Raw genomic sequence first — 22,443 nt, 5'->3', positions numbered from 1 at the left:
TGCCCATGCAATATCATTTTTATGAAGACGTTCGAATTTAGTCATTTGTAATGATACCCTTCTATTCTTCCTTATCCATGCTGACGTCGACGTCGCTTTGATCCTCTACTTCGTTGACCTTTTCGTTGAATTCTTCGTCATCTTCATCTTCTAAATCAACTGAATAAAAGGTATTTTCAGTACAATCATTGACAGTAAAAACTGTTTCCATTATTAGTGACTCTACTTATTACTTTGGGTACAGTAATTAGTAGAGTCACTAATAATAGAAACATATTTTTTTTATTACTTACAGACGAATAAATCCAAATAGTCTTGATGTTTTCTTATTACTTTGATCTCCTCTGTATCAAAATCTTTCTCCTTGCGAACTTTAAAGTGGAAAATTTTCTCCATCCTTTCCTCTTCCTTTTCCTTGTTCTTGACCTCTTCCTTGTCCTCTTCCTCGCCCTCTTCCTCCTTTACATCGATTCCAACAGTCTGCGGAAAATTCTCGTTTGTCAGTTCGATGGGTTGATGTCGCAATGGCAATTCTTTGTTGCAAGATCGACGAGTTTGATATTCACGTGATCTGGAGATTAACAAATAATTTTCGTTCTTAGTGTCTTTTATGGATACTTTGGGTAAAGCATCCATAAAAGACATTTAAGAATGATAAAATAATTAATAACAACGGAGACACTCTGACTGGGCTCTAGATATACTGTTAGTGTCGCTGGAAAGAATATATTTTCAAGTTCCTTCCAGAGACACTAGCAATATATCTACACTGAAAGAATTAGAGGCAGGCTGCTGGCTTTTTATGTCCGAAATTAGTGCCCCTTGTTCATGGCTTGCAGCTCACCTCAAAAAAGCGAGCATCTACTCCCGAAAGGTGTGCAGCTGCCCCTGAATAGTTGCTGCTTACCTTTCGGGAGTAGATTCTCGCCTTTTTGAGGTTAACTGCGAGCTTGAGGCAGCGAACTCTAGCGGTACTCATATAAAGCCTGCAACCTGCCCAAAATTCTTTCAGTGTAGTGTCCATTTACAGTGTCTACTACCAGTGAGCACTTACATGTACGTAATGAATACTGATAAAATTTTATTTCGAACATCCTTATTTCGAATTTTGACCTCCGCTAACAGTGACTTAAGAGCTGTTAATCTCTCCTTTTTTTGCATCGCTTTTGTTCGAATTAGATTCGACAATGCGTCAGGAACACTATCCAAATCAATATAATTAAAATAGAAAGCAGCGACTTTCTTTGCCGAAATTGGTGTCAGGCCAAAAATATTCTTTACGTGAATACTTGGATGCAATTCCAAGAAGCTGTAAAGAAAGGAAATTATAAAAACGGTTCTATTTTTATTTATTTTAAAAAATATTTTTGGGTAAAAATATTTTTTAAAATGAATAAAAATAAAACCATTTTATACTTACATTCTGACAGCAATGTGTCAAGCCACTTGCGGCGACAAATAATAAACGGGAACTTTTTAAAACTGCTGAATAGTTCCAAACGACCGAATATATCGACCCAATGAAAAAATTTTTTATTATCATAATTTCCCCGCATTCCTAACGCACATTGCAGAATGCGTTGGCAATCTCCGAGGCATTGCAAATTATGATCGGCGTTTCTTATAAGAAATTGTCTTAATTTGTACACTTTGTTGGGGTACTCGTGGAAATAAAATAAATCGAACGCACTACTTAATTTTTCTTGAGGCATTTTGTTTAAAAAGCAAAAAAACTCACAATGGGTTTAACCACCACTCTTCACAATAGTCGTTTTCAATATGATGATCCTGTTTGAATTCTACAACGGACATTTGTGGTGAAAAATTTCAGTAATGGCTGTTTTCGGCACTCACCCAGGGGTAACCTTGAGTTTACTATTATCCAATCATCAAAAACATTCTGTTGGTCTAACCAATCACCATTAACCGGGAGTTAACTCGGGGCGAGTGCCGAAAACAGACAATGAAGCCACTGTCCGCGTCTGCGCAGAAGACATTATGCTGCCAATTTCTTGGCGGAAAATTTGAATGTCTTCTGCGCAGATGCGGACATTGGCTTTATTACTAAAAATTTTCACCACAAATGTCCGTTGTAGAATTCAAACAGGATTATTGTGAAGTTAGGGAGAATGGGCACATTATATATTGCTAGTGTCTCCAAAAAAAATATATTTACAACTTCCTTTCGGAGACACTAGCAGTATATATAGAGGCCACTCAGAGTGTCTCCATTGTTATTAATTATTTTATCATTGTTAATAACAATTGCTCCACTTCTCTTGGGGTGTGTAGACCGATTTAGTCGCACAATGTCTTAAATTAAAGCTGAAGTCCTCCTCTATGTGACAGACCCCATGAGATGCCTGAAAAATTGTTTATAACAATGAAAATAAATAAATAAATAAATATAAGAGAGACACTGAGAATATACTATTAGTCTAGTCTAAGTGCCTCTCTTATAAACTTCAAAGTTCAGCAGCAGCCACTTAGACTGGACTAATGGTATATTCTCAGTGCCTCTCTTATATAAGAAAGAGACATTGACCAAATTCTAATAGTCCTCTCGGAGTGCCTCTATTATAAACTTCAAAGTTCAACAGCAGCCACTTAGACTGGACTAATGATATATTTTCAGTGCCTATCTTATATAAGAAAGAGACACTGACAAAATCCTAATAGTCCTCTCGGAGTGCCTCTATTAAAACTTCAAAGTTCAACAGCAGCCACTTAGACTGGACTAATGATATATTCTCAGTGCCTATCTTATATAAGAAAGAGACACTGACAAAATCCTAATAGTCCTCTCGGAGTGCCTCTACTATAAACTTCAAAGTTCAACAGCAGCCACTTAGACTGGACTAATGATATATTCTCAGTGCCTATCTTATATAAGAAAGAGACACTGACAAAATCCTAATAGTCCTCTCGGAGTGCCTCTACTATAAACTTCAAAGTTCAGCAGCAGCCACTTAGACTGGACTAATGATATATTCTCAGTGTCTCTCTTATATGTTTTTATTTATTTATTTTTATTGTTATAAACAATTTTTCAGGCATCTCATGGGGTCTGTCACATAGAGGAAGACTCCAGCTTTAATTTAAGACATTGTGCGACTAAATCGGTCTACTAGAAAAAAAGTTGTATTCTAAATATCCCCTGTGTATGCCTTATTATACTTGTACAATTGACCTATCTCTTATACCTGTATTAAAATACAACTTTTGTTCTAGTTGACCTTTTTTTGTCGCACAATGTCTTAAATTAAATCTGGAGTCCTCCTCTATGTGATAGATTCAATGAGATGCCTGAAAAATTGTTTATAACAATAAAAATAAATAAATAAAAAAATATAAGAGAGACACTGAGAATATACTATTAGTCTAGTCTAAGTGCCTCTCTTATAAACTTCAAAGTTTAGCAGCAGCCACTTAGACTGGACTAATGGTATACTCTTAGTGCCTCTTTTATACAAGAAAGAGACATTGTGGGTGAAGTCCCATGGCATCGTTTTGCGTGCGTTTTGTAACTAGGCCATGCGTGTGAGAGAGATGGAGATATACGTTCGCTATATTTGCACTCATGGCCTAGTTACAAAACGCAACGCAAAACGCTGCTATGGGACTCCAGCCTGACAAAATCCTAATAGTCCTCTCGGAGTGCCTTCACTATAAACTTGGGCGAAATTTATATTGGAGTCACTGCGACTAGTCTCGTTTTCTATTCAGAGTGTCTCATTGTAATAATTATTTTTAATTAATAAGCGTATTTTAATATAATATAGGGTGTTTAATTTAATTTAATTAATTACAACATGTTTCGTTTATCAAATTTTAAATTTTCTTTTTATTTAAAGGTTTTTTATCACAATTTATTTACATTTATAATAAGTTATTGACATTAACAGCAATTAAATCTTGATAAATATTTTGACATTTACATTTATAATAAGTTATTGAAATTAACAGCAATTAAACCTTGATAGACATTTTGACATTTACATTTATAAAAAGTTATTGAAATTAACAGCAATTAAATCTTCATAAATATTTTGATATGTATCTTTCCCTTGTAGATAATTAATTACATTTCTAATATTATTAATTGTAGTTGATAATGATTTTTGAGTTTGTTTTTTTGCTTTTTGCAAAATTTCGTCAATAGTAAAATCCTCCCACATGAAGATTTGTTTGTAGGAAACTTTGTATGTGTTTTTTTCGAGACAGTTGGGTATTGTATCGAAAAAAACAACATCAAATTTCTGTTTTTGATTTGCTGGTTTTGTGCGGAGTAACACGGGCACTTTGCCCACAGCAGATCCATACTGACACCATACAAAAGTGTTCGGTATGAGTTTTGTAAATTTAGACTGTTTCGTAGGCTGGCTACTAGACTGGGAAAGCTCATCGGATCTTGAATCCTCACTCTCTTCTAGTATTTCCACCTTAAAGAAAATGTTTGCTATCTGCGGAGTATCCAACATCCTTTCAGCTGCAGCACATAAATAAATAAATTGAATTAGACTATTCCGCCAGTCAGAGTGCCTCCAGTATAAACTTGGGTGAAATTTATACCGGAGTCACTCTGACTAGCGAAGTAGCTTTTTGCGAATGTCTCTCTTACTTACGCTCTATATCTCCGAAACCTAGCAACGCCGGTCTATTCATTTTGCATTGCACCTCCGAAGACACGGATTCTCCGCTTTTTCTTTTTAGCCAATTTAATGGGGCAACTTCTGTTTCTGCAGAGTGTATAGATTGTCTATCCACCTCCAACGATTTTGAAGGGTGTACTGAAAATTACAAGAGGAAGATTAATGATTATAGTAACTGTGCATGGGAGAAATGTCTCTGGAGAAAACTTGAGTAAGTTTTCTCCAGAGACACCACTTGTTACTAATGAACTTATAATATTCTGTCAAAACTCACCTCTGCACTGAACCAGTCCATCATGCAGGAAATATTCGGTGTCCGCCGAAAACATTGAGCCAGTCTCTAATTTGAATAAATTACCCTTGGCATTATCCTTGTCTAGAAAATGGAGAGAAAACATTTTACAATATAGCCACCAGGAATAGAAAATGTGTTTTACAGCAATGTCTCTGGAGAAAACTTGGGCGTTTTCTCTAGAAACATGTTTCTCTTGGCATGTGTTAAATAGAGGAGCTCTTTAGCTTTAATTTGATTACTTGTGCAATGAAATCGGTTAAGAAGAAAAAAAGTTGTTTCCAAAATATTTCCATTATATGCCATACTATACTTGTAGAATTATTCTATATTTTAAAACAATTTTTTTTCTTCTTAACCAATTTCACTGCACAAGTAATCAAATTAAAGCTAAAGAGCTTCTCTATTGAATGCACCACAAGTGAAATGCCGAAATTGTTGTTAACAATGTTAAAATAATTAAAACAATGGAGACATTGTGAATGGGAACTTTTCATATACTGCAATTATCTCTGAAAGGAACTTATAAGTGTATTCCTTTCGGAGACACTGGCAGTGCATTATAAGTTCCCATTCACAATATCTCCATTGTTATTAATTATTATAACATTATTATCAACAAATTCTGCATTTCTCTTGGGGTGTATTAAATAGAGGAGCTTATTTAAAATAATTTTCGTTCTTAGTGTCTCTTTTGGATACTTTGGGTAAAGTATCCATCAGAGACACTGGCAGTATATCCAAAGTTCCTATTCACAGTGTTCCCCTCTTAATTAAGAATTAAAAAAACAGAATTGTTTGAAATTTTTTTTATTAAAAACTATCAATTTTTTACAATACAGTTCACATTTTATTTAAAATTTTTAGGTCATTAAAAACAGATGACCCATCCCTGTAATTTTTAAATAGGTTTGTAAGTTTTTTAAATTTTTAATTGTTTTTTTATACGAAAAACGGATTTAGTTTTAGTAACATCCAGGACATATTGCACTGTAAAATCTTCCCACACGAATATTGTCCTGAAATTTTATTTTAAAGATATTTTCTTTGGCGTTTTTGGGTACAACGTAGAAGAAAATACAATCAAACTTTAACTTGGAATTGACCGGTTTTGCAAAAATGCGTATAATTACTTTTCCAACTTTTGTATCATATTGTGCCCATGCAATATCATTTTTATGAAGACGTTCGAATTTAGTCATTTGTAATGATACCCTTCTATTCTTCCTTATCCATGCTGACGTCGACGTCGCTTTGATCCTCTACTTCGTTGACCTTTTCGTTGAATTCTTCGTCATCTTCATCTTCTAAATCAACTGAATAAAAGGTATTTTCAGTACAATCATTGACAGTAAAAACTGTTTCCATTATTAGTGACTCTACTTATTACTTTGGGTACAGTAATTAGTAGAGTCACTAATAATAGAAACATATTTTTTTTATTACTTACAGACGAATAAATCCAAATAGTCTTGATGTTTTCTTATTACTTTGATCTCCTCTGTATCAAAATCTTTCTCCTTGCGAACTTTAAAGTGGAAAATTTTCTCCATCCTTTCCTCTTCCTTTTCCTTGTTCTTGACCTCTTCCTTGTCCTCTTCCTCGCCCTCTTCCTCTTTTACATCGATTCCAACAGTCTGCGGAAAATTCTCGTTTGTCAGTTCGATGGGTTGATGTAGCAATGGCAATTCTTTGTTGCAAGATCGACGAGTTTGATATTCACGTGATCTGGAGATTAACAAATAATTTTCGTTCTTAGTGTCTTTTATGGATACTTTGGGTAAAGCATCCATAAAAGACATTTAAGAATGATAAAATAATTAATAACAACGGAGACACTCTGACTGGGCTCTAGATATACTGTTAGTGTCGCTGGAAAGAATATATTTTCAAGTTCCTTCCAGAGACACTAGCAATATATCTACACTGAAAGAATTAGAGGCAGGCTGCTGGCTTTTTATGTCCGAAATCAGTGCCCCTTGTTCATGGCTTGCAGCTCACCTCAAAAAAGCGAGCATCTACTCCCGAAAGGTGTGCAGCTGCCCCTGAAGAGTTGCTGCTTACCTTTCGGGAGTAGATTCTCGCCTTTTTGAGGTTAACTGCGAGCTTGAGGCAGCGAACTCTAGCGGTACTCATGTAAAGCCTGCAGCCTGCCCAAAATTCTTTCAGTGTAGTGTCCATTTACAGTGTCCACTACCAGTGAGCACTTACATGTACGTAATGAATACTGATAAAATTTTATTTCGAACATCCTTATTTCGAATTTTGACCTCCGCTAACAGTGACTTAAGAGCTGTTAATCTCTCCTTTTTTTGCATCGCTTTTGTTCGAATTAGATTCGACAATGCGTCAGGAACACTATCCAAATCAATATAATTAAAATAGAAAGCAGCGACTTTCTTTGCCGTAATTGGTGACAGGCAAAAAATATTCTTTACGTGAATACTTGGACGCAATTCCAAGAAGCTGTAACGAAAGGAAATTATAAAAACGGTTCTATTTTTATTTATTTTAAAAAATATTTTTGGGTAAAAATATTTTTCAAAATGAAAAAAATAAAACCATTTTATACTTACATTCTGACAGCAATGTGGCAAGCCACTTGCGGCGACAAATAATAAACGGGAACTTTTAAAAACTGCTGAATAGTTCCAAACGACCGAATATATCGACCCAATGAAAAAATTTTTTCATTATTATAATTTCCCCGCATTCCTAACGCACATTGCAGAATGCGTTGGCAATCTCCGAGGCATTGCAAATTATGATCGGCGTTTCTTATAAGAAATTGTCTTAATTTGTACACTTTGTCGGGGTACTCGTGGAAATAAAATAAATCGAACGCACTACTTAATTTTTCTTGAGGCATTTTGTTTGTAGCGGCAGCACAATTTTCAGTTAAAAAATGATTCTTTTCTTTATATTCATTTCAATTCTCTATTTTTACTATTTCTACATATAATATTGAATTTCATATTGCTATGTAAGTACTCGCTCAATTGATCGCTTTCTAATTTGTATTTAATCACCTATTATGAGCCTAGGTAAACTCAATAGTTCGGTTGTCGCAAAATCAGCCCTGTCGCCAACTTAATAGGTTTTTAACGTGTTTCGTCTCGCCCTTAGTCTACTATTGCATGAATGTCATTCATGCATCTGAGTTACCTTAAATTTAGTTTTAAGTAATTTTTAATAGCTGTTAAATGATTTTTAATACGTTTTCTTGCTATAAGAAGCCCCGTCTTCTTTACAGACACACAGTTCAATTTTCCGAGCGATTCGACCAACACGAGTAGTAACCGAAATACACACGAGCAACTTTTTCCTATACGAATTCACTTTTTTATTTAATGTAAATTTTCAGTGTAAATTCTGTTGTTGTTAATTAATAAACTGTTGATAAATTGAGAAGTAAACTTGACACTCATTCCTAACAATCCCACAAATTGGTGACCCCGACGTGATCGTGATTTTAAAGTATTTTTTCGTGGGACAAAGTGACAATTAAGTGACATCAAGGCGACCATCAAGTGTCAACAAAGTGACAACCAAGTGAAAACAAAGTGCCAATTAAGTGACAACAAAGCGACCATCAAGTGACAACAGAGTGACAATTAAGTGATAAAAAGTGACAACAAAGTGACGGTCAAGTGACAATCAAGTGATACGAAAATAGTCGACAAAGTGAAAAATTTACTCGTGACACTGAGAGTTTGTGACAATTTTTGACATTCTTTCTCATTTTTTGACATTCATTTTTTTTCTTCTAACAAATCAAAATGACAAGTGGTGTAACGAGCAACGAATCGATCGAAAGAATCGCGTTAAAAATGCCAGTATTCATGCCTGAAGATCCCGAGTTATGGTTTTTGTTGCTCGAGAGTAGTTTTGATGCAGCTGGCATCACTCAAGATGCAACGAAATTCGGTCACGCGCTTAGTGCCTTAGACCCGCGATATACCGTGGAAATTCGTGACGTTTTGCTCAAACCAAAACCCGAACGAACTTTCGAGCTTCTCAAATCAGAACTGATCAAGCGCATGGGTACTTCTCAGGAACAAAATACTCGCCGTCTCCTAGAAAACGAACCGCTCGGTGACAGAAAACCAACGCAATTTTTACGTCATCTCCGCAACCTGGCAGGAAATAAGTTTCCCGAGGATGTCCTGCAGACTCTCTGGCTCGGGCGCTTGCCGAAACATATGCAAGCCATGCTTGCCGCACACAGAGATCTTCCCCTGGACAAACGTGCTGACATCGCGGACTCTGTCGCGGACGCTTACGGGAGCTTGTGTAACGTCGCGGAAACGCACACGGGTGCAAGTGTGACAGCCTCGAGTGCCGCTGCTAATCCGTTTGAGGCCCGGTTTGCCGGACTAGAACAGACTCTCGCGCTTGTGTTGCAAAAATTTGCCTCCCTTGAAGTGAACCAAGTGTCTCGAGGTCGAGACCACTCTCACTCAAGGTCACGGTTTAGGTCTCGATCACACTCTCGAAACCGACGACAGCAGTCCAGGGACATGTGCTGGTACCATTGGAAGTTCGGTAGTGATGCTAGGAAATGTGAAAAACCGTGTAAATTCGAGAGTGCGGAAAACGCTGCGGGAAGTCGTTAATGTCGGCCAACGACGTAACTCCCGGTAAATCGCGCCGACTATTTTTAACGGACGAATCTTCGAAAATAAGGTTCCTTGTCGACACAGGTGCTGATCTGTGCGTCTTTCCGCGTGTGCAACTTCCTCAACCTCGTGAGAAATCAACCTACGAACTTTACGCGGCTAACGGGACACTCATCGCGACTTACGGAACGCAAATTTTGAATTTAAATTTTGGTTTGCGTCGCCAATTCACGTGGAGATTCGTCGTCGCTGACGTAGAGAAACCCATCATCGGCGCTGACTTCCTGGCACACTACGGACTCCTGGTGGACCTACAGAACCAACGGCTTCACGACCAAGTAACTCATCTTACCTCCCAGGGCGAGGTGGTTGAGTGCGAGATTTCCAGCATCAAGACTGTCACTGGTTCTTCTCGATTCCACGAGCTTCTGCAGCGGTTTCCCGAAATAACTCGCCCGGATGGTACAACCAGGTCTGTTCCACACTCAACAAGGCATCACATACTGACAACTCCTGGACCACCAGTGGCGCAGAAACCACGGCGTTTGGCACCGGACAGATTGCAAATTGCAAAATCCAATTTTGCAACATTTGTCAAATTGGGAATTGCTCAACCATCTAAGGCATCCTGGTCATCACCACTGCACATGGTTCCGAAAAAGGGAGACGAGTGGAGGCCATGTGGCGACTACCGTGCCGTCAACGCGAGAACCTACCCTGATAGGTATCCGATGAGGCACATTCAGGACTTCTCACATGCTCTACGTGGTAAGACCCTATTTTCAACCATAGATCTTGTCCGAGCCTTCAACCAGATTCCGGTCGCCGAGGAGGATATCCCGAAGACAGCCATCACCACACCTTTTGGACTCTTCGAGTTCAAATTCATGACCTTTGGTTTGCGGAATGCTGCGCAGACGTTCCAACGCTTCATGGACGAAGTGCTCCAGGGTTTGGACTTCTGCTACGTATACATCGACGACATCCTGATAGCATCTGCGACACCTGAGCAACATCTGGGACACCTGGAGATCATCTTCGAGAGACTGAAGAAGTACGGAGTGATCGTCAACCCAGCCAAATGCGTATTTGGCCAACCTGAAGTTAAATTCCTTGGGTACTTGGTCTCAGCTGCAGGAACCAAGCCCCTGCCAGACAAGGTTGATGCCATCCGTGCCTACACTCGCCCGGAAACAGTTAAGCAGCTCCGTAAGTTCCTTGGAATGATTAACTTTTATAGACGTTTCCTTCCAAATGCAGCCAAGGTCCAGGCGCCGCTCAACAATCTGCTGCAGGGGATCCTAAAAGGAAAAGCTCCAGTTACCTGGACTCCAGACTCCATCAAGGCGTTTGAAGCTAGCAAAGAGAGTCTCGCTGAGGCAACCTTGCTTGCTCATCCTGATGCTGACGCACCACTGGCCATCTTCTGCGACGCCTCCGACTTCGCTGTTGGAGCCTCCTTGCAACAGCTGATCGATAGCAGCTGGCAACCCTTGAACTTCTTTTCCAAGAAGTTGAGTCCAGCTGAAACGAAGTACGGAGCATACGACCGTGAACTCCTGGGGATTTACTTGGCCATCAAGCAATTCCGGCATATGGTCGAAGGACGGTCATTCACCATCTACACTGATCACAAGCCCATCACCTATGCGTTCCAGAAGAAGAGTGATCAGTGTTCTCCACGTCAGTTTCGACATCTGGAATTCATCAGTCAATTCTCAACCGACATCCGCCACGTCTCTGGAGAGGATAATGTTGTAGCAGACGCCCTATCTCGCATCTCTACAATTGAAACCATCCTGGACTACAATGCTCTTGCAGCCAGTCAACGTGACGACATGGAGCTGAAGACAATCCTGGAGGATGCAGATTCTTCCCTCCAACTGAAGCTGATTCGGATTCCTGATGCAGATGTCTCGATTTTCTGTGACGTATCCACTAGGTCAGCACGACCTTACATCACAGAAAAATTCAGGAAAGCAGCCTTCAGCACCATCCACAACCTCTCGCATCCTGGAATTAAATCTACGGTCAAGCTCGTAACACAGCGTTACGTATGGCCGTCGATTAAATCTGATTGCAGGAATTGGGCTCGCAGCTGTATCAACTGTCAGAAATCAAAGGTCTCACGCCATGTCCTATCTCAAGTAGGCAACTTCTCACCACCGTCATCTCGATTTGAGCATGTCCACCTGGACATCGTCATCATGCCATCATCTGAAGGACATCGCTACTGCCTCACCATGGTTGATCGATTCACTAGGTGGCCCGAAGCAATACCCATGGAAAATCAGGAAGCTGAAACTGTTGCTCGAGCATTCTACAACACCTGGATTGCTCGATTTGGAACCCCGCTGAGGATCACCACCGACCAAGGACGCCAGTTTGAGTCGTACTTATTTAAGCAACTCAATCGCTTATTAGGTACAACTCATCTTCGCACAACGGCTTACCACCCTTCAGCCAATGGAATGGTAGAACGGCTACACCGACAGCTGAAAGCAGCAATCATGTGCCACCAAACCAACCGGTGGACTGAGGTGCTGCCAACTGTGCTGCTTGGGATTCGAGCAGCGTGGAAAGACGACATCGAAGCAACATCAGCTGACCTAGTGTATGGTCAGTCTCTTCGCCTCCCTGGTGAATTCCTGGGGGACAACAGCAGCAACTTCGACAACTCTTCCGTTCCAGCTGATTTTGTTGTTGCTCTTCAACAACAACTACGGAACATCAAGCCTACTGGAGGATCTCGCCATGGAGTTAGGAGAACCTTTGTCTTCAAGGACCTTGCGACAACTGGGCAAGTTCTTGTAAGACACGATTCTCCTAAGCAACCTCTTCAGCAGCCCTACGACGGTCCCTACAAGGTCATCCGAAGGTTCGAGAAAACCTTCCTCGTCAACATCAATGGTCGTGACGTTAATGTCTCGATAGACCGTCTGAAACCAGCTTATATTTTGGCTGGTGATCCTGAGGCCAACATCCAGTCATCTCCAGATACCAGCAGCCAGGAGGCTGCAAACACAGAGCAGTTACCACCACCAGAACGAGAGGAAGTTTCAGTACCACACTCTACAAGATCTGGCAGACGCGTACGCTTCCCTGACCGCCTGCAGGGTGGTTTTTCGTAATCGTTAACCACTAGCAGGGGGGTACTGTAGCGGCAGCACAATTTTCAGTTAAAAAATGATTCTTTTCTTTATATTCATTTCAATTCTCTATTTTTACTATTTCTACATATAATATTGAATTTCATATTGCTATGTAAGTACTCGCTCAATTGATCGCTTTCTAATTTGTATTTAATCACCTATTATGAGCCTAGGTAAACTCAATAGTTCGGTTGTCGCAAAATCAGCCCTGTCGCCAACTTAATAGGTTTTTAACGTGTTTCGTCTCGCCCTTAGTCTACTATTGCATGAATGTCATTCATGCATCTGAGTTACCTTAAATTTAGTTTTAAGTAATTTTTAATAGCTGTTAAATGATTTTTAATACGTTTTCTTGCTATAAGAAGCCCCGTCTTCTTTACAGACACACAGTTCAATTTTCCGAGCGATTCGACCAACACGAGTAGTAACCGAAATACACACGAGCAACTTTTTCCTATACGAATTCACTTTTTTATTTAATGTAAATTTTCAGTGTAAATTCTGTTGTTGTTAATTAATAAACTGTTGATAAATTGAGAAGTAAACTTGACACTCATTCCTAACAATCCCACATGTTTAAAAAGCAAAAAAACTCACAATGGGTTTAACCACCACTCTTCACAATAGTCGTTTTCAATATGATGATCCTGTTTGAATTCTACAACGGACATTTGTGGTGAAAAATTTTAGTAATGGCTGCTTTCGGCACTCGCCCTGGGTTAACCCCGAGTTAACTATTATCCAATCATCAAAAACATTCTGTTGGTCTAACCAATCAAGGCCAACGCAGAATAGATCTGTAACCGGAACCGCAATCGTAACCGTAAGCGTAAGAATAAGTTAGAGAAGCATAAACAATATACCTATCCTTCTTTAACTCATTCTTACGGTTACGCTTACGATTGCTGTTCCGGTTAAAGATTCTATTCTGCGTTGGCCTTCACCATTAACCGGGAGTTAATTCGGGGCGAGTGCTGAAAACAGACAATGAAGCCATTGTCTGCGTCTGCGCAGAAGACATTATGCTGCCAATTTCTTGGCGGTAAATTTGAATGTCTTTTGCGCAAATAGGGACATTGGCTTTATTACTACAAGTACTGCAACAGCTCTTGTTGACAGCTGCCTGTGCAGGCAGCTGTCCTCCATTTAGGCGGAAGATTTAAATTAATAGTAAAATTAAATTAATAATTTTTTATTTTTAATTGTAATAATTAAATTAAATTGAAAATAATAATAAAAATTATAACAATTATTATTTTTTATTCATTTTTAATAATAATTTTCATTAAAAACAATATTTCCGCCTAATTGAGGCCGACTGCCTGCGCAGGCAGCTGTCGATAAAGAGCTGTGGCAGTGCCTTAAAAGTTTTCACCACAAATGTCTGTTGTAGAATTTAAACAGGATTATTGTGAAGTTAGGGAGGGTGGGCACTTTATATATTGCTAGTGTCTCCGGAAAAAATATATTTACAAGTTCCTTCCGGAGACACTAGTAGTATATCTAGAACCAATGCATAGTGTCTCTGTTGTTATTAATTATTTTATCATTGTTAACAAAAATTATCTCCACTTCTCTTGGGGTGTGTTGAATAGAGGAGCTCTCTAGCTTTAATTTGATCACTTGTACAATGAAAGCGGCTAAGAAGAAAAAAAGTTGTTTAATATAAATCAATAATATTCTTATATATGATCCATTATTGCTCTTAACAATGATAAAATAATTGATAACAACACAGACACTCTGAGTGGGCTCTAGATATACTGCTAGTGTCTCCGGAAGGAACTCGTAAATATATTTTTCTCGCAGACACTAGCAGTATATAAAGTTCCCACTCAGTGTGTCTACATTGTTATTAATTATTTTATTATTGTTAATAACAATTTCTCCACTTCTCGTGGCATGTGTTGAATAGAGGAGCTCTTTAGCTTTAATGTAATTACTTGTGCAATGAAATCGGTTAAGAAGAAAAAATTTGTTTCCAAAATATTTCCATTATATGACTTACTATACTTGTAGAATTAACCTATATTTTGAAAACAACTTTTTTCTTCTTAACCAATTTCACTGCACAAGTACTCAAATTAAAGCTAGAGAGCTCCTCTATTTAATATAGTATCTAATGGGGAGGGGGAGTATACTGTGATTGGTCGTGATGCTATGCCGTGGTGGGAGTAGCATCTCAAATGATCACAGTACATCTAAAACCCCCTTTCCTACTAAAGCAAGAGCCACAGACTAGATATATAAGCTGCACAGTTTCGCAACTAATATTCATTCAATATTTTTTATTACTAGTGAAAACATGCTGAGTCGAAAGTCTGAAAAAATAGGTTTCTCCATTTTTATTCAATCCAATGACGGAGAGGATAATTCTCGAAAACGAATTGAGAGAATTTGAGGAGATGTTCAATGAAACTCTAAATGTTTTTGAGGGTAAAAACATTTCATTTACAAAATTTCAAAAAACAAAAAATATTGGCGAAAAACAGGACGAAAAATTAAGAAAAAAGTTCTCTTGCAATAAGAGAAGATTTTTAACAACGTTTGAAGGGCAGATAATGCAGATTAATACTTATCCGAATGGAAAAGTAACTTAAAAAAGTAAAATCAAAATAAGACGTACTATTGCACGTCGACCTTCATGACATTATTTTTCCCGACATGTATTGTTGTGTGTGTACTGATATACATACGTTTATTTAAAATAAATAAACGTTGAACCGTTTGAATGGAATAATTTAAAAGTTTCTACAGGTTCAGAAGAAAATGGAAACATTTCTTTCATCCGAAATTGCTTGTCTTGTCGTCGGTAAATATAAGTGTATTAAATAATTTTACAAAATTATATAATAACTTCTAAATTTATGTTTTAAAATGCTAAAAAATTTTATTGACTTCAATGTATTGTATTTCCAGGATATTTAGAGAAAGAAAAATGTTTAGAGGCAGAGAAATTAATTTTGGAAATTTTACCACGCTTGGAAGAATGTCGGATGATTAAAGCACTGAATGGAAATACATTTCGAAGGCTTTGCAGAGAAATGAGTTTAATTGATATTTTAAACGAATATTGTTCCATGACTTCCTTCAGTGAGAATTTTTTCATACTTAATAATATAATAATTTTTAATATATATTAGAAATAAAATTTAATTTTTAATTCTCTTTTCTCCAGTTCAAGAGAAGCTAAACAACATTGCCGATTTTAATGACGTGAAGCAGTGCGGAGATATCATTGAAAAATTACAAGTGTTTTTTAATGAATGATATTTTAAAAATAATTTCAATTTTTCAGTGACAAAAAACAAGAATTGAATCTCATTGATGAAAAAAAGCCGCTATTAAAAGTATCATAAATTTAAATTAAAAAAATACTCCATTAAAACCTAAAATTAATTCTGATACAATTTCTATGTTAGTTCTGTGCAAAAAGCATCCTGGCAGTTTTGTGGGAGATGATTCTTCATGTGAGTTTATTTTATCCTTTAAATTTTCTCTATATAAGTACTAATTCTTATTTTTTTGTTTCCAGATTCAAATTGAATACAATCTGAATCACTTCAAAGTTTTGTAAAATTTATTGAATACACAAAAATGCCTGTTTATTTTAAATATGTAAATGTTCAAAAAAAATCTCTAAAATCTTCAATTTCAAATTTCTGGCTTAAGGATTCATTATTGAGTAACCAATCGTACAATAATACGTTAAAACAATCGAAAACTGTGTAGAAAAAATCGTCAAATTATTCAAATAAAAAATTGCAACTCGAGATACCAAAACAATTGGAAAATTCCAAAGACATGTAAGTTTAACTTCTCTAGAATAACATAAACTTAATGCAAACGCCAATGGTTGTCCACTGCTGATCATCATCGATGTCTTCGATGTGCTGGAAATAGTGGATACTTATCCACTGCCAGACATGATTGACATCCTGGATGTGTTTGGTAGACCTTGCCGTGGTGGCGGGGCTTTTTACTAAAGGACAACCAAAACAGCAATAATAATAATTATTTTAATAATACAATAATAATACAATTTATTATTCATAAAATTGATAAATAATACAATTTATATTATTATAATAGATTATAATATAATTTATTATTTATTATATATAATAATACAATTATTTAACAATTAAATAATTGTATTAAATAATTGTATATACAATTAAATAATTGTATATATTAAATAATTTGTATTGTATCTTGGATTGTTGCAAATTTACAATTTGCAACAATAGTAAATTTCGAAACACGTTATTTTGTAAATTTGAAAATTTTAGGCACCCGAAATAATAGTTACGGTCCTGCGAATTGCGCGCGCATCGCTCCACCAGACGGCGACGACTAGTCCTGTATTCCCGGCGGCCTATAAGTCGGTTCTACAATGGGCACGTCGGACGTGGTCGTCTGACGTGCCGTGCTGACGTCACCCATGCTATTCAAATGGGTGACGTCAGCACGGTACGTCAGACGTCCACGTCCGACGTGCCCATTGTAGAACCGACTATAAGTAGAGTCTACATTCCATGGTACGCGAACGTGAACGTGTACGCGAACGTCTGACGTCACCCATGCTATTCAAATGGGTGACGTCAGCACGGCAACGTTCGCGTTCATCCAATGTAGACTCTACTATAAAGTCGGTTCTACAATGAGCACGGTTGTTCGTGTTCGCTATCGTGAACGTGTACGTGCTCCATGCTAAACTAAATGGAACGCGTACACGTTCACGACAGCGAACACGAACGACCGTGCTCATTGTAGAACCGACTTAAAGGCGAGAACAGAATGCCTATGAAAACGTGTACGTTAACGTGAACGTGGTCACGTGACCCATTTGAATAACATTGTGACGTCAGCACGTTACACGTTCACGTAGGCTATTCTGTTCTCGCCTTAAAAGCTGGAGCGCAGCATAATGCAGGTTCCACACTTAAACCAAACGGACAACGGACACCCGACACAACGCGCGTGCCCCCTCTGCCTCATCTACCAAATGCTTTCCCCTCCTTACGTAGGAGAAGTTAGCATTGGAGAGGGGGCACGTTTCACGTGCCGGGCATCTAGTGTGGAACCTGCATCAAAATGAGGAGACGTGAGACGAAGCGGTTCTATCAACTCCGTGTTTGACTACCGGAGAGTATAGACATTGTGAATTTTTGGTTACGCAACTGATGGTATATCTGCGCCTTTTTAGTTATTATGATTCTGATATGTAACTATTTAAGAAAGTGATTAAAGAAAAATGAAATGAACAGAAATTTTGTTTAATTGTGGTCATAAGTTGAATAAACTTGAACTAATTATAAACGAATTAAACAATCCTAGTTGAAATTGGCCTAGGAAGCTGAGTGCAAATATTACCTGCATTCTAAAAAGTGTAATTTTTTGACCGGCAGCCTGATGTTATGATAAAGAGGTTATCGGAATATGATTCAAATTACGTAAAATGGAAATGGAAGGCTGAATTTTTGGATCCTAGAAGTGAAATATAATTTACTGGAGCTTTTTGAAATTGGGAATATGGTGCTGATCTAAATAATTAATGAATTTTAAATAAATAAATATACTACGTAAAACAATCTAAGTATAATTTCAATATGGATAGTAATAATAAAATTACAGTTGGGGTAGGAAGGGGGAAATGAGGACAAAATATTCTGCTAAAGGCAGGGGTTATCTTTTACCAGGACAGGAGACACAATCACTCCAAGATTTTAGCTCTCGACCGGGATCCGCTCTCTCCAGTTCTACTGTAATATCTCCCTCTGAAAGACTAAAAGCAGTTACTGATGAATTAGCGGAAAACGTACTGGGTGCGGAGAAAAGAAGAATAAGGTTTTGGACTGAGGATATGATGGAAACTTTTCAGGGAAGTAAAAGAGATATCTCGACTTACAGCTCTCATCACAGATCACCAACATTCAAGCAAATCAGACATACAAGGGAGCGTATAAAGAAAATAACACAACGAGTAAATAGTGATGGCAATAATAACAACAACAGTAACTATAACAACGGAAAGGGAAAGCGCCGAAGAGATGTTTCTATTGTCAACATTTTGGGCATGTAATGACACAATGTAGATCTGGACATCGGAATTTTGAATTTTGTGCAGAGAGACATTATACGAAAAAATGCACCAACCCAAGACCAGGGAATATTTATTATAATTGCTCAGAGGATCATAAGGCGTCATCAAGGGACTGCCCGGTGTTTAAATATGAATTCCAGGTGATGAAGGAGAAACTTTACGCAATTTTTCAGGTTTTAAAATACGTCCTTGAGTTGGAAGGTCGTTTGACTGTTATTTGCACAGTTTCCCAGGCAGCTCTTATCAAGATCAGGGATAGAATGAGGGATTTTGCACAGGATAAGATTCTTCATGAAATTACTCGTTGCATAACTCTTATCAATAAAGGGGAGCTTAAAGTTAAATTCCTGTGGATACCAGCCCACTTTAAGATTGAAGGGAATGAGAAAGCGGACCAGTTAGCAAAAACAGCATTGGGATTGAATATAGGTTTATGTGTCCTACCCTTGAAGGAAGAAAATTTTGCAAATTTCATTCACTAAATGAAAGAAAGATAAATCATTAGAATAAATAAAATCTAACCAAATATAAAGTACCTGTGGTACTTGGAAAAAACAGCTTGGAAGTGGTTAATGTCTAATTTATCCTTTAGTGAAAAGCCCTGCCACCAGGGTAAGGTCTGCCGAACATGTACATGATGCCAGTCGTGTCTGGCAGCGGGACCATTTCTCCCAGCACATCAAAGATATCAATGATGTTTGGCATAGGATTTAAAAAAATAAATTGAGAAATTAACCACTTCCAAGCTCCATTTCATAAGTAAGCCATTTGTTTTGTTTTGTAATTGAAGGTTAATTTTTAAAAAAGTGTAAATTTCGAATGGAACTCTGTGCAACCACTGAAATAATTTTAAATATCATTTGAACCCTAAAGAACACCACTTTGACATAAATGGGAAAAATTTCTTTATTTATCAGTGATTGTAACAAAAGAAAAAAAATTATCTTTTGGTATAATAGAAAAAAAGAGTTTCGAATGTCCTCTGCTTCTGAAGACGTTAAATGTAAAAAAATCATAACTTCCATAATTTTGATAAAATAAAAAATAGGTATTTACTTTTTTTTCGTATAGAGTTCGAGAAAAATAGTTATGACGAAAAAAAAATTTTGAGTGGAAATTTCACGGAGAATGCCCCTTATATTAAAAAATGTTCAATTACATAAAAAGTAACATATTGAAATTGCTTTGAATTTGAGAGGCTAAAAGTGAATCGAAGAATTTAGAAATATGAAAAATATTAATTAATAAAATAATCGTTTTTTAAATTGTTACTAATAATTATTTATAACAATTTAAATTAAACAATTATTGTTATATACAAAAAAAAACTATTCTTGATAAATATTTTAAAGAAGCGGAGGATTTTTCAAAGTCTTCGAAAGTGGCCCTGAGAGGCTAAAAATGAATCAAAGAATTTGGAAACCTGAAAAATATTATTTATTTTCAGTATTAAATTTAAAAAAGAAATTACAGAAAAAATTAGTTAATTACGACAAAACATTTTTTATCATAGAGTAAAAAAACGCGTCAACCGCAGGCTTCACAGCAACCCTAAAAAGTATTTTAGGGGAAATAGGGGACTGAAAATTAAAAAATAGGGGAAACTTTTAGAGGACTTTAAAAATTGGTTAAATAAAGATAAAAATATAATTTATTTATACAGGGTTGCCACAAAAATTTAACTTCATTTTTCCCTCATTTCCAAACACAACTTTGACTTTTTTCCTGATCCTAAAAAATATTCTTATTCACTTCAAAAATTATTAGACACTCTAAAAAAATGTTCTATTAAATTTATTTACAAATTTTTTCAAAAGTAAAATTATTCGAAAACATCAATAGTTTTATTTAAAATAAATATTTAATCATTTTTTTTCATTGGAATTAAGGTGTTCAAAAAAATCAAATTCAAACGTTTTCAAATTAAACAACGCATAAGAATATTATTATAAAATATAAAGAAATCGATCACTCCGAGTCGAAGTTTTATAATAATTGAAGATGACCGACTGACAAAATCATTATTTTATTATCATAAGAATATTGTTACTGTAATTTCTTCAAAATTATTTGTGTAATTTCAATTCAATTTACATTTTCTAGAATTTTTAACTAAAATTCTACTTTAAATCAATAACAACAATTATTATTCAATTAAATTTTTTCAAAAAAATTAATTCTACAGAATTGTTAGTTAAAAGTACGAAAAATAATAATTTAATTCTACGAGAAATCAATTATTTAAATACAAAAATAAATAATATTGAATGTTCCTTAAAATTTAATTTTTACGAAGAATTTTATTAACAACTTTTGGAAATATTTAATTTCTTTTAAGGAATTTAATTAAAATTGTAATGAAATTTATTCTATTAAAGAATTTTATAACAATTTTTGAAAATAATTGAAAACTTTTTAAAGAATTTTATTAAAGTTTTTAAAAATAATTGAATTCCTGAGAAGAATTTAAATAATAATTTTTGAAAACAATTGAATTCATGAGAAGAATTTTATTAAAAATTTTGAAAATAATTGACTTATTGAGAAGAATTTTTAAAAAGTTTTTGACAATAATTTAATTCTTGAGAAGAATTTCCCTATCTATTTATAAAGATAATTTAATTCTTGACGAGAATTTTTAAAAAATTTTGAAAATAATTTAATTTCTGCAAAGTATTTCATTACTTTTCAAAAGAATTGAATTCTTTTCGTAAATTTTGATATTTATCAAAATAATTGAATTTTGGAAAAGAGATATTATGCGAAGAATTTATGCGATTTTGTTCTTTATCAAGCTAATTGAATTCATTTGCAAAATTACTTAAAACATTTTGAAAATAATTGATTTTCTGCGACGAATTAAATGTTATTTATGAAAATAATTTGAATTATTGCAACGAATTTTATTCTTTTATTGAACAATTGAATGTTTCTTAAAATTGAATTCTTTCCTCAAGTTTTAATAAAATTTTTAATAATAATTGCATTTTTCAAGGAATTTATTTAAAATTTGTATTAAAAATATTTGAAATTCTGCGATGAAAATAATTGAATTCGTAAATGAAAATTATGAATTGAATGAATTATTCGATCCATTTAGAAAAAATAAATTTTTCAGTAATAAAGTTCCCCACATATTTTTAAACATTTCAGTAGTTTAAGTCAACGTGTGTCAAACAAAAAAAAATTCACATTCTTCAATTTTAATTAAACTCTTTTTTTTTTAATTAAACTTAAATTTTTTACTTCGTGGCATATTTTCCTCTTTTTAATTTACTCACATTGGTGGTTTATTATTATTTCAACCTATTTCTGTTTGCCATACAAAACTCATTACGTAACAAATTAAAAATCATTTTTTTTTACTCGAAAAATCATAATTTTTCTTTTAAATGCAACTTTTTTTTTAGAATAAAACGAAAAAAAACTGAAATAATATTAATAATGAAAAAAAAGCAGAATGAGTTTGTGAATATTTCACATCTCAGTTTCTCTAGTTGGGAGTTTATTTGAGAGATTTAAAAAATTTCGTTTCACCCTCCTCCTCGTTAGTCGCGTGTTATGGAGAGAGAGAAAAAAAGAATAATAAGAAACTTAGGGAAATTCTTGTGGACAATACATG

The 22,443-nt window shown here is 35.7% G+C and overlaps 1 protein-coding gene across 1 annotated transcript; it reads left to right on the top strand.

The window, feature by feature from the left end:
• The first annotated feature begins 8,723 nt into the window (after positions 1-8,723).
• Positions 8,724-9,560, top strand: LOC122507936. The gene has a single exon (XM_043620948.1). The coding sequence runs from the start codon at positions 8,724-8,726 to the stop codon at positions 9,558-9,560; it is 837 nt and encodes a 278-aa protein (XP_043476883.1).
• The last annotated feature ends 12,883 nt before the right edge of the window (positions 9,561-22,443 follow it).

This window comes from Leptopilina heterotoma, unplaced genomic scaffold (genome assembly GCF_015476425.1).
Source record: "Leptopilina heterotoma isolate Lh14 unplaced genomic scaffold, ASM1547642v1 Lhet_52, whole genome shotgun sequence".
NCBI classification, from domain to species: domain Eukaryota; kingdom Metazoa; phylum Arthropoda; class Insecta; order Hymenoptera; family Figitidae; genus Leptopilina; species Leptopilina heterotoma.
Note: the sequence above shows the minus strand (reverse complement) of the source record. Positions and strands in the feature narration are given on the sequence as shown.

Bases quoted from the DNA above. Each gene is read 5' to 3' on its own strand.
- LOC122507936 (XM_043620948.1), top strand. From the start codon at position 8,724: ATGACAAGTGGTGTAACGAGCAACGAATCGATCGAAAGAATCGCGTTA.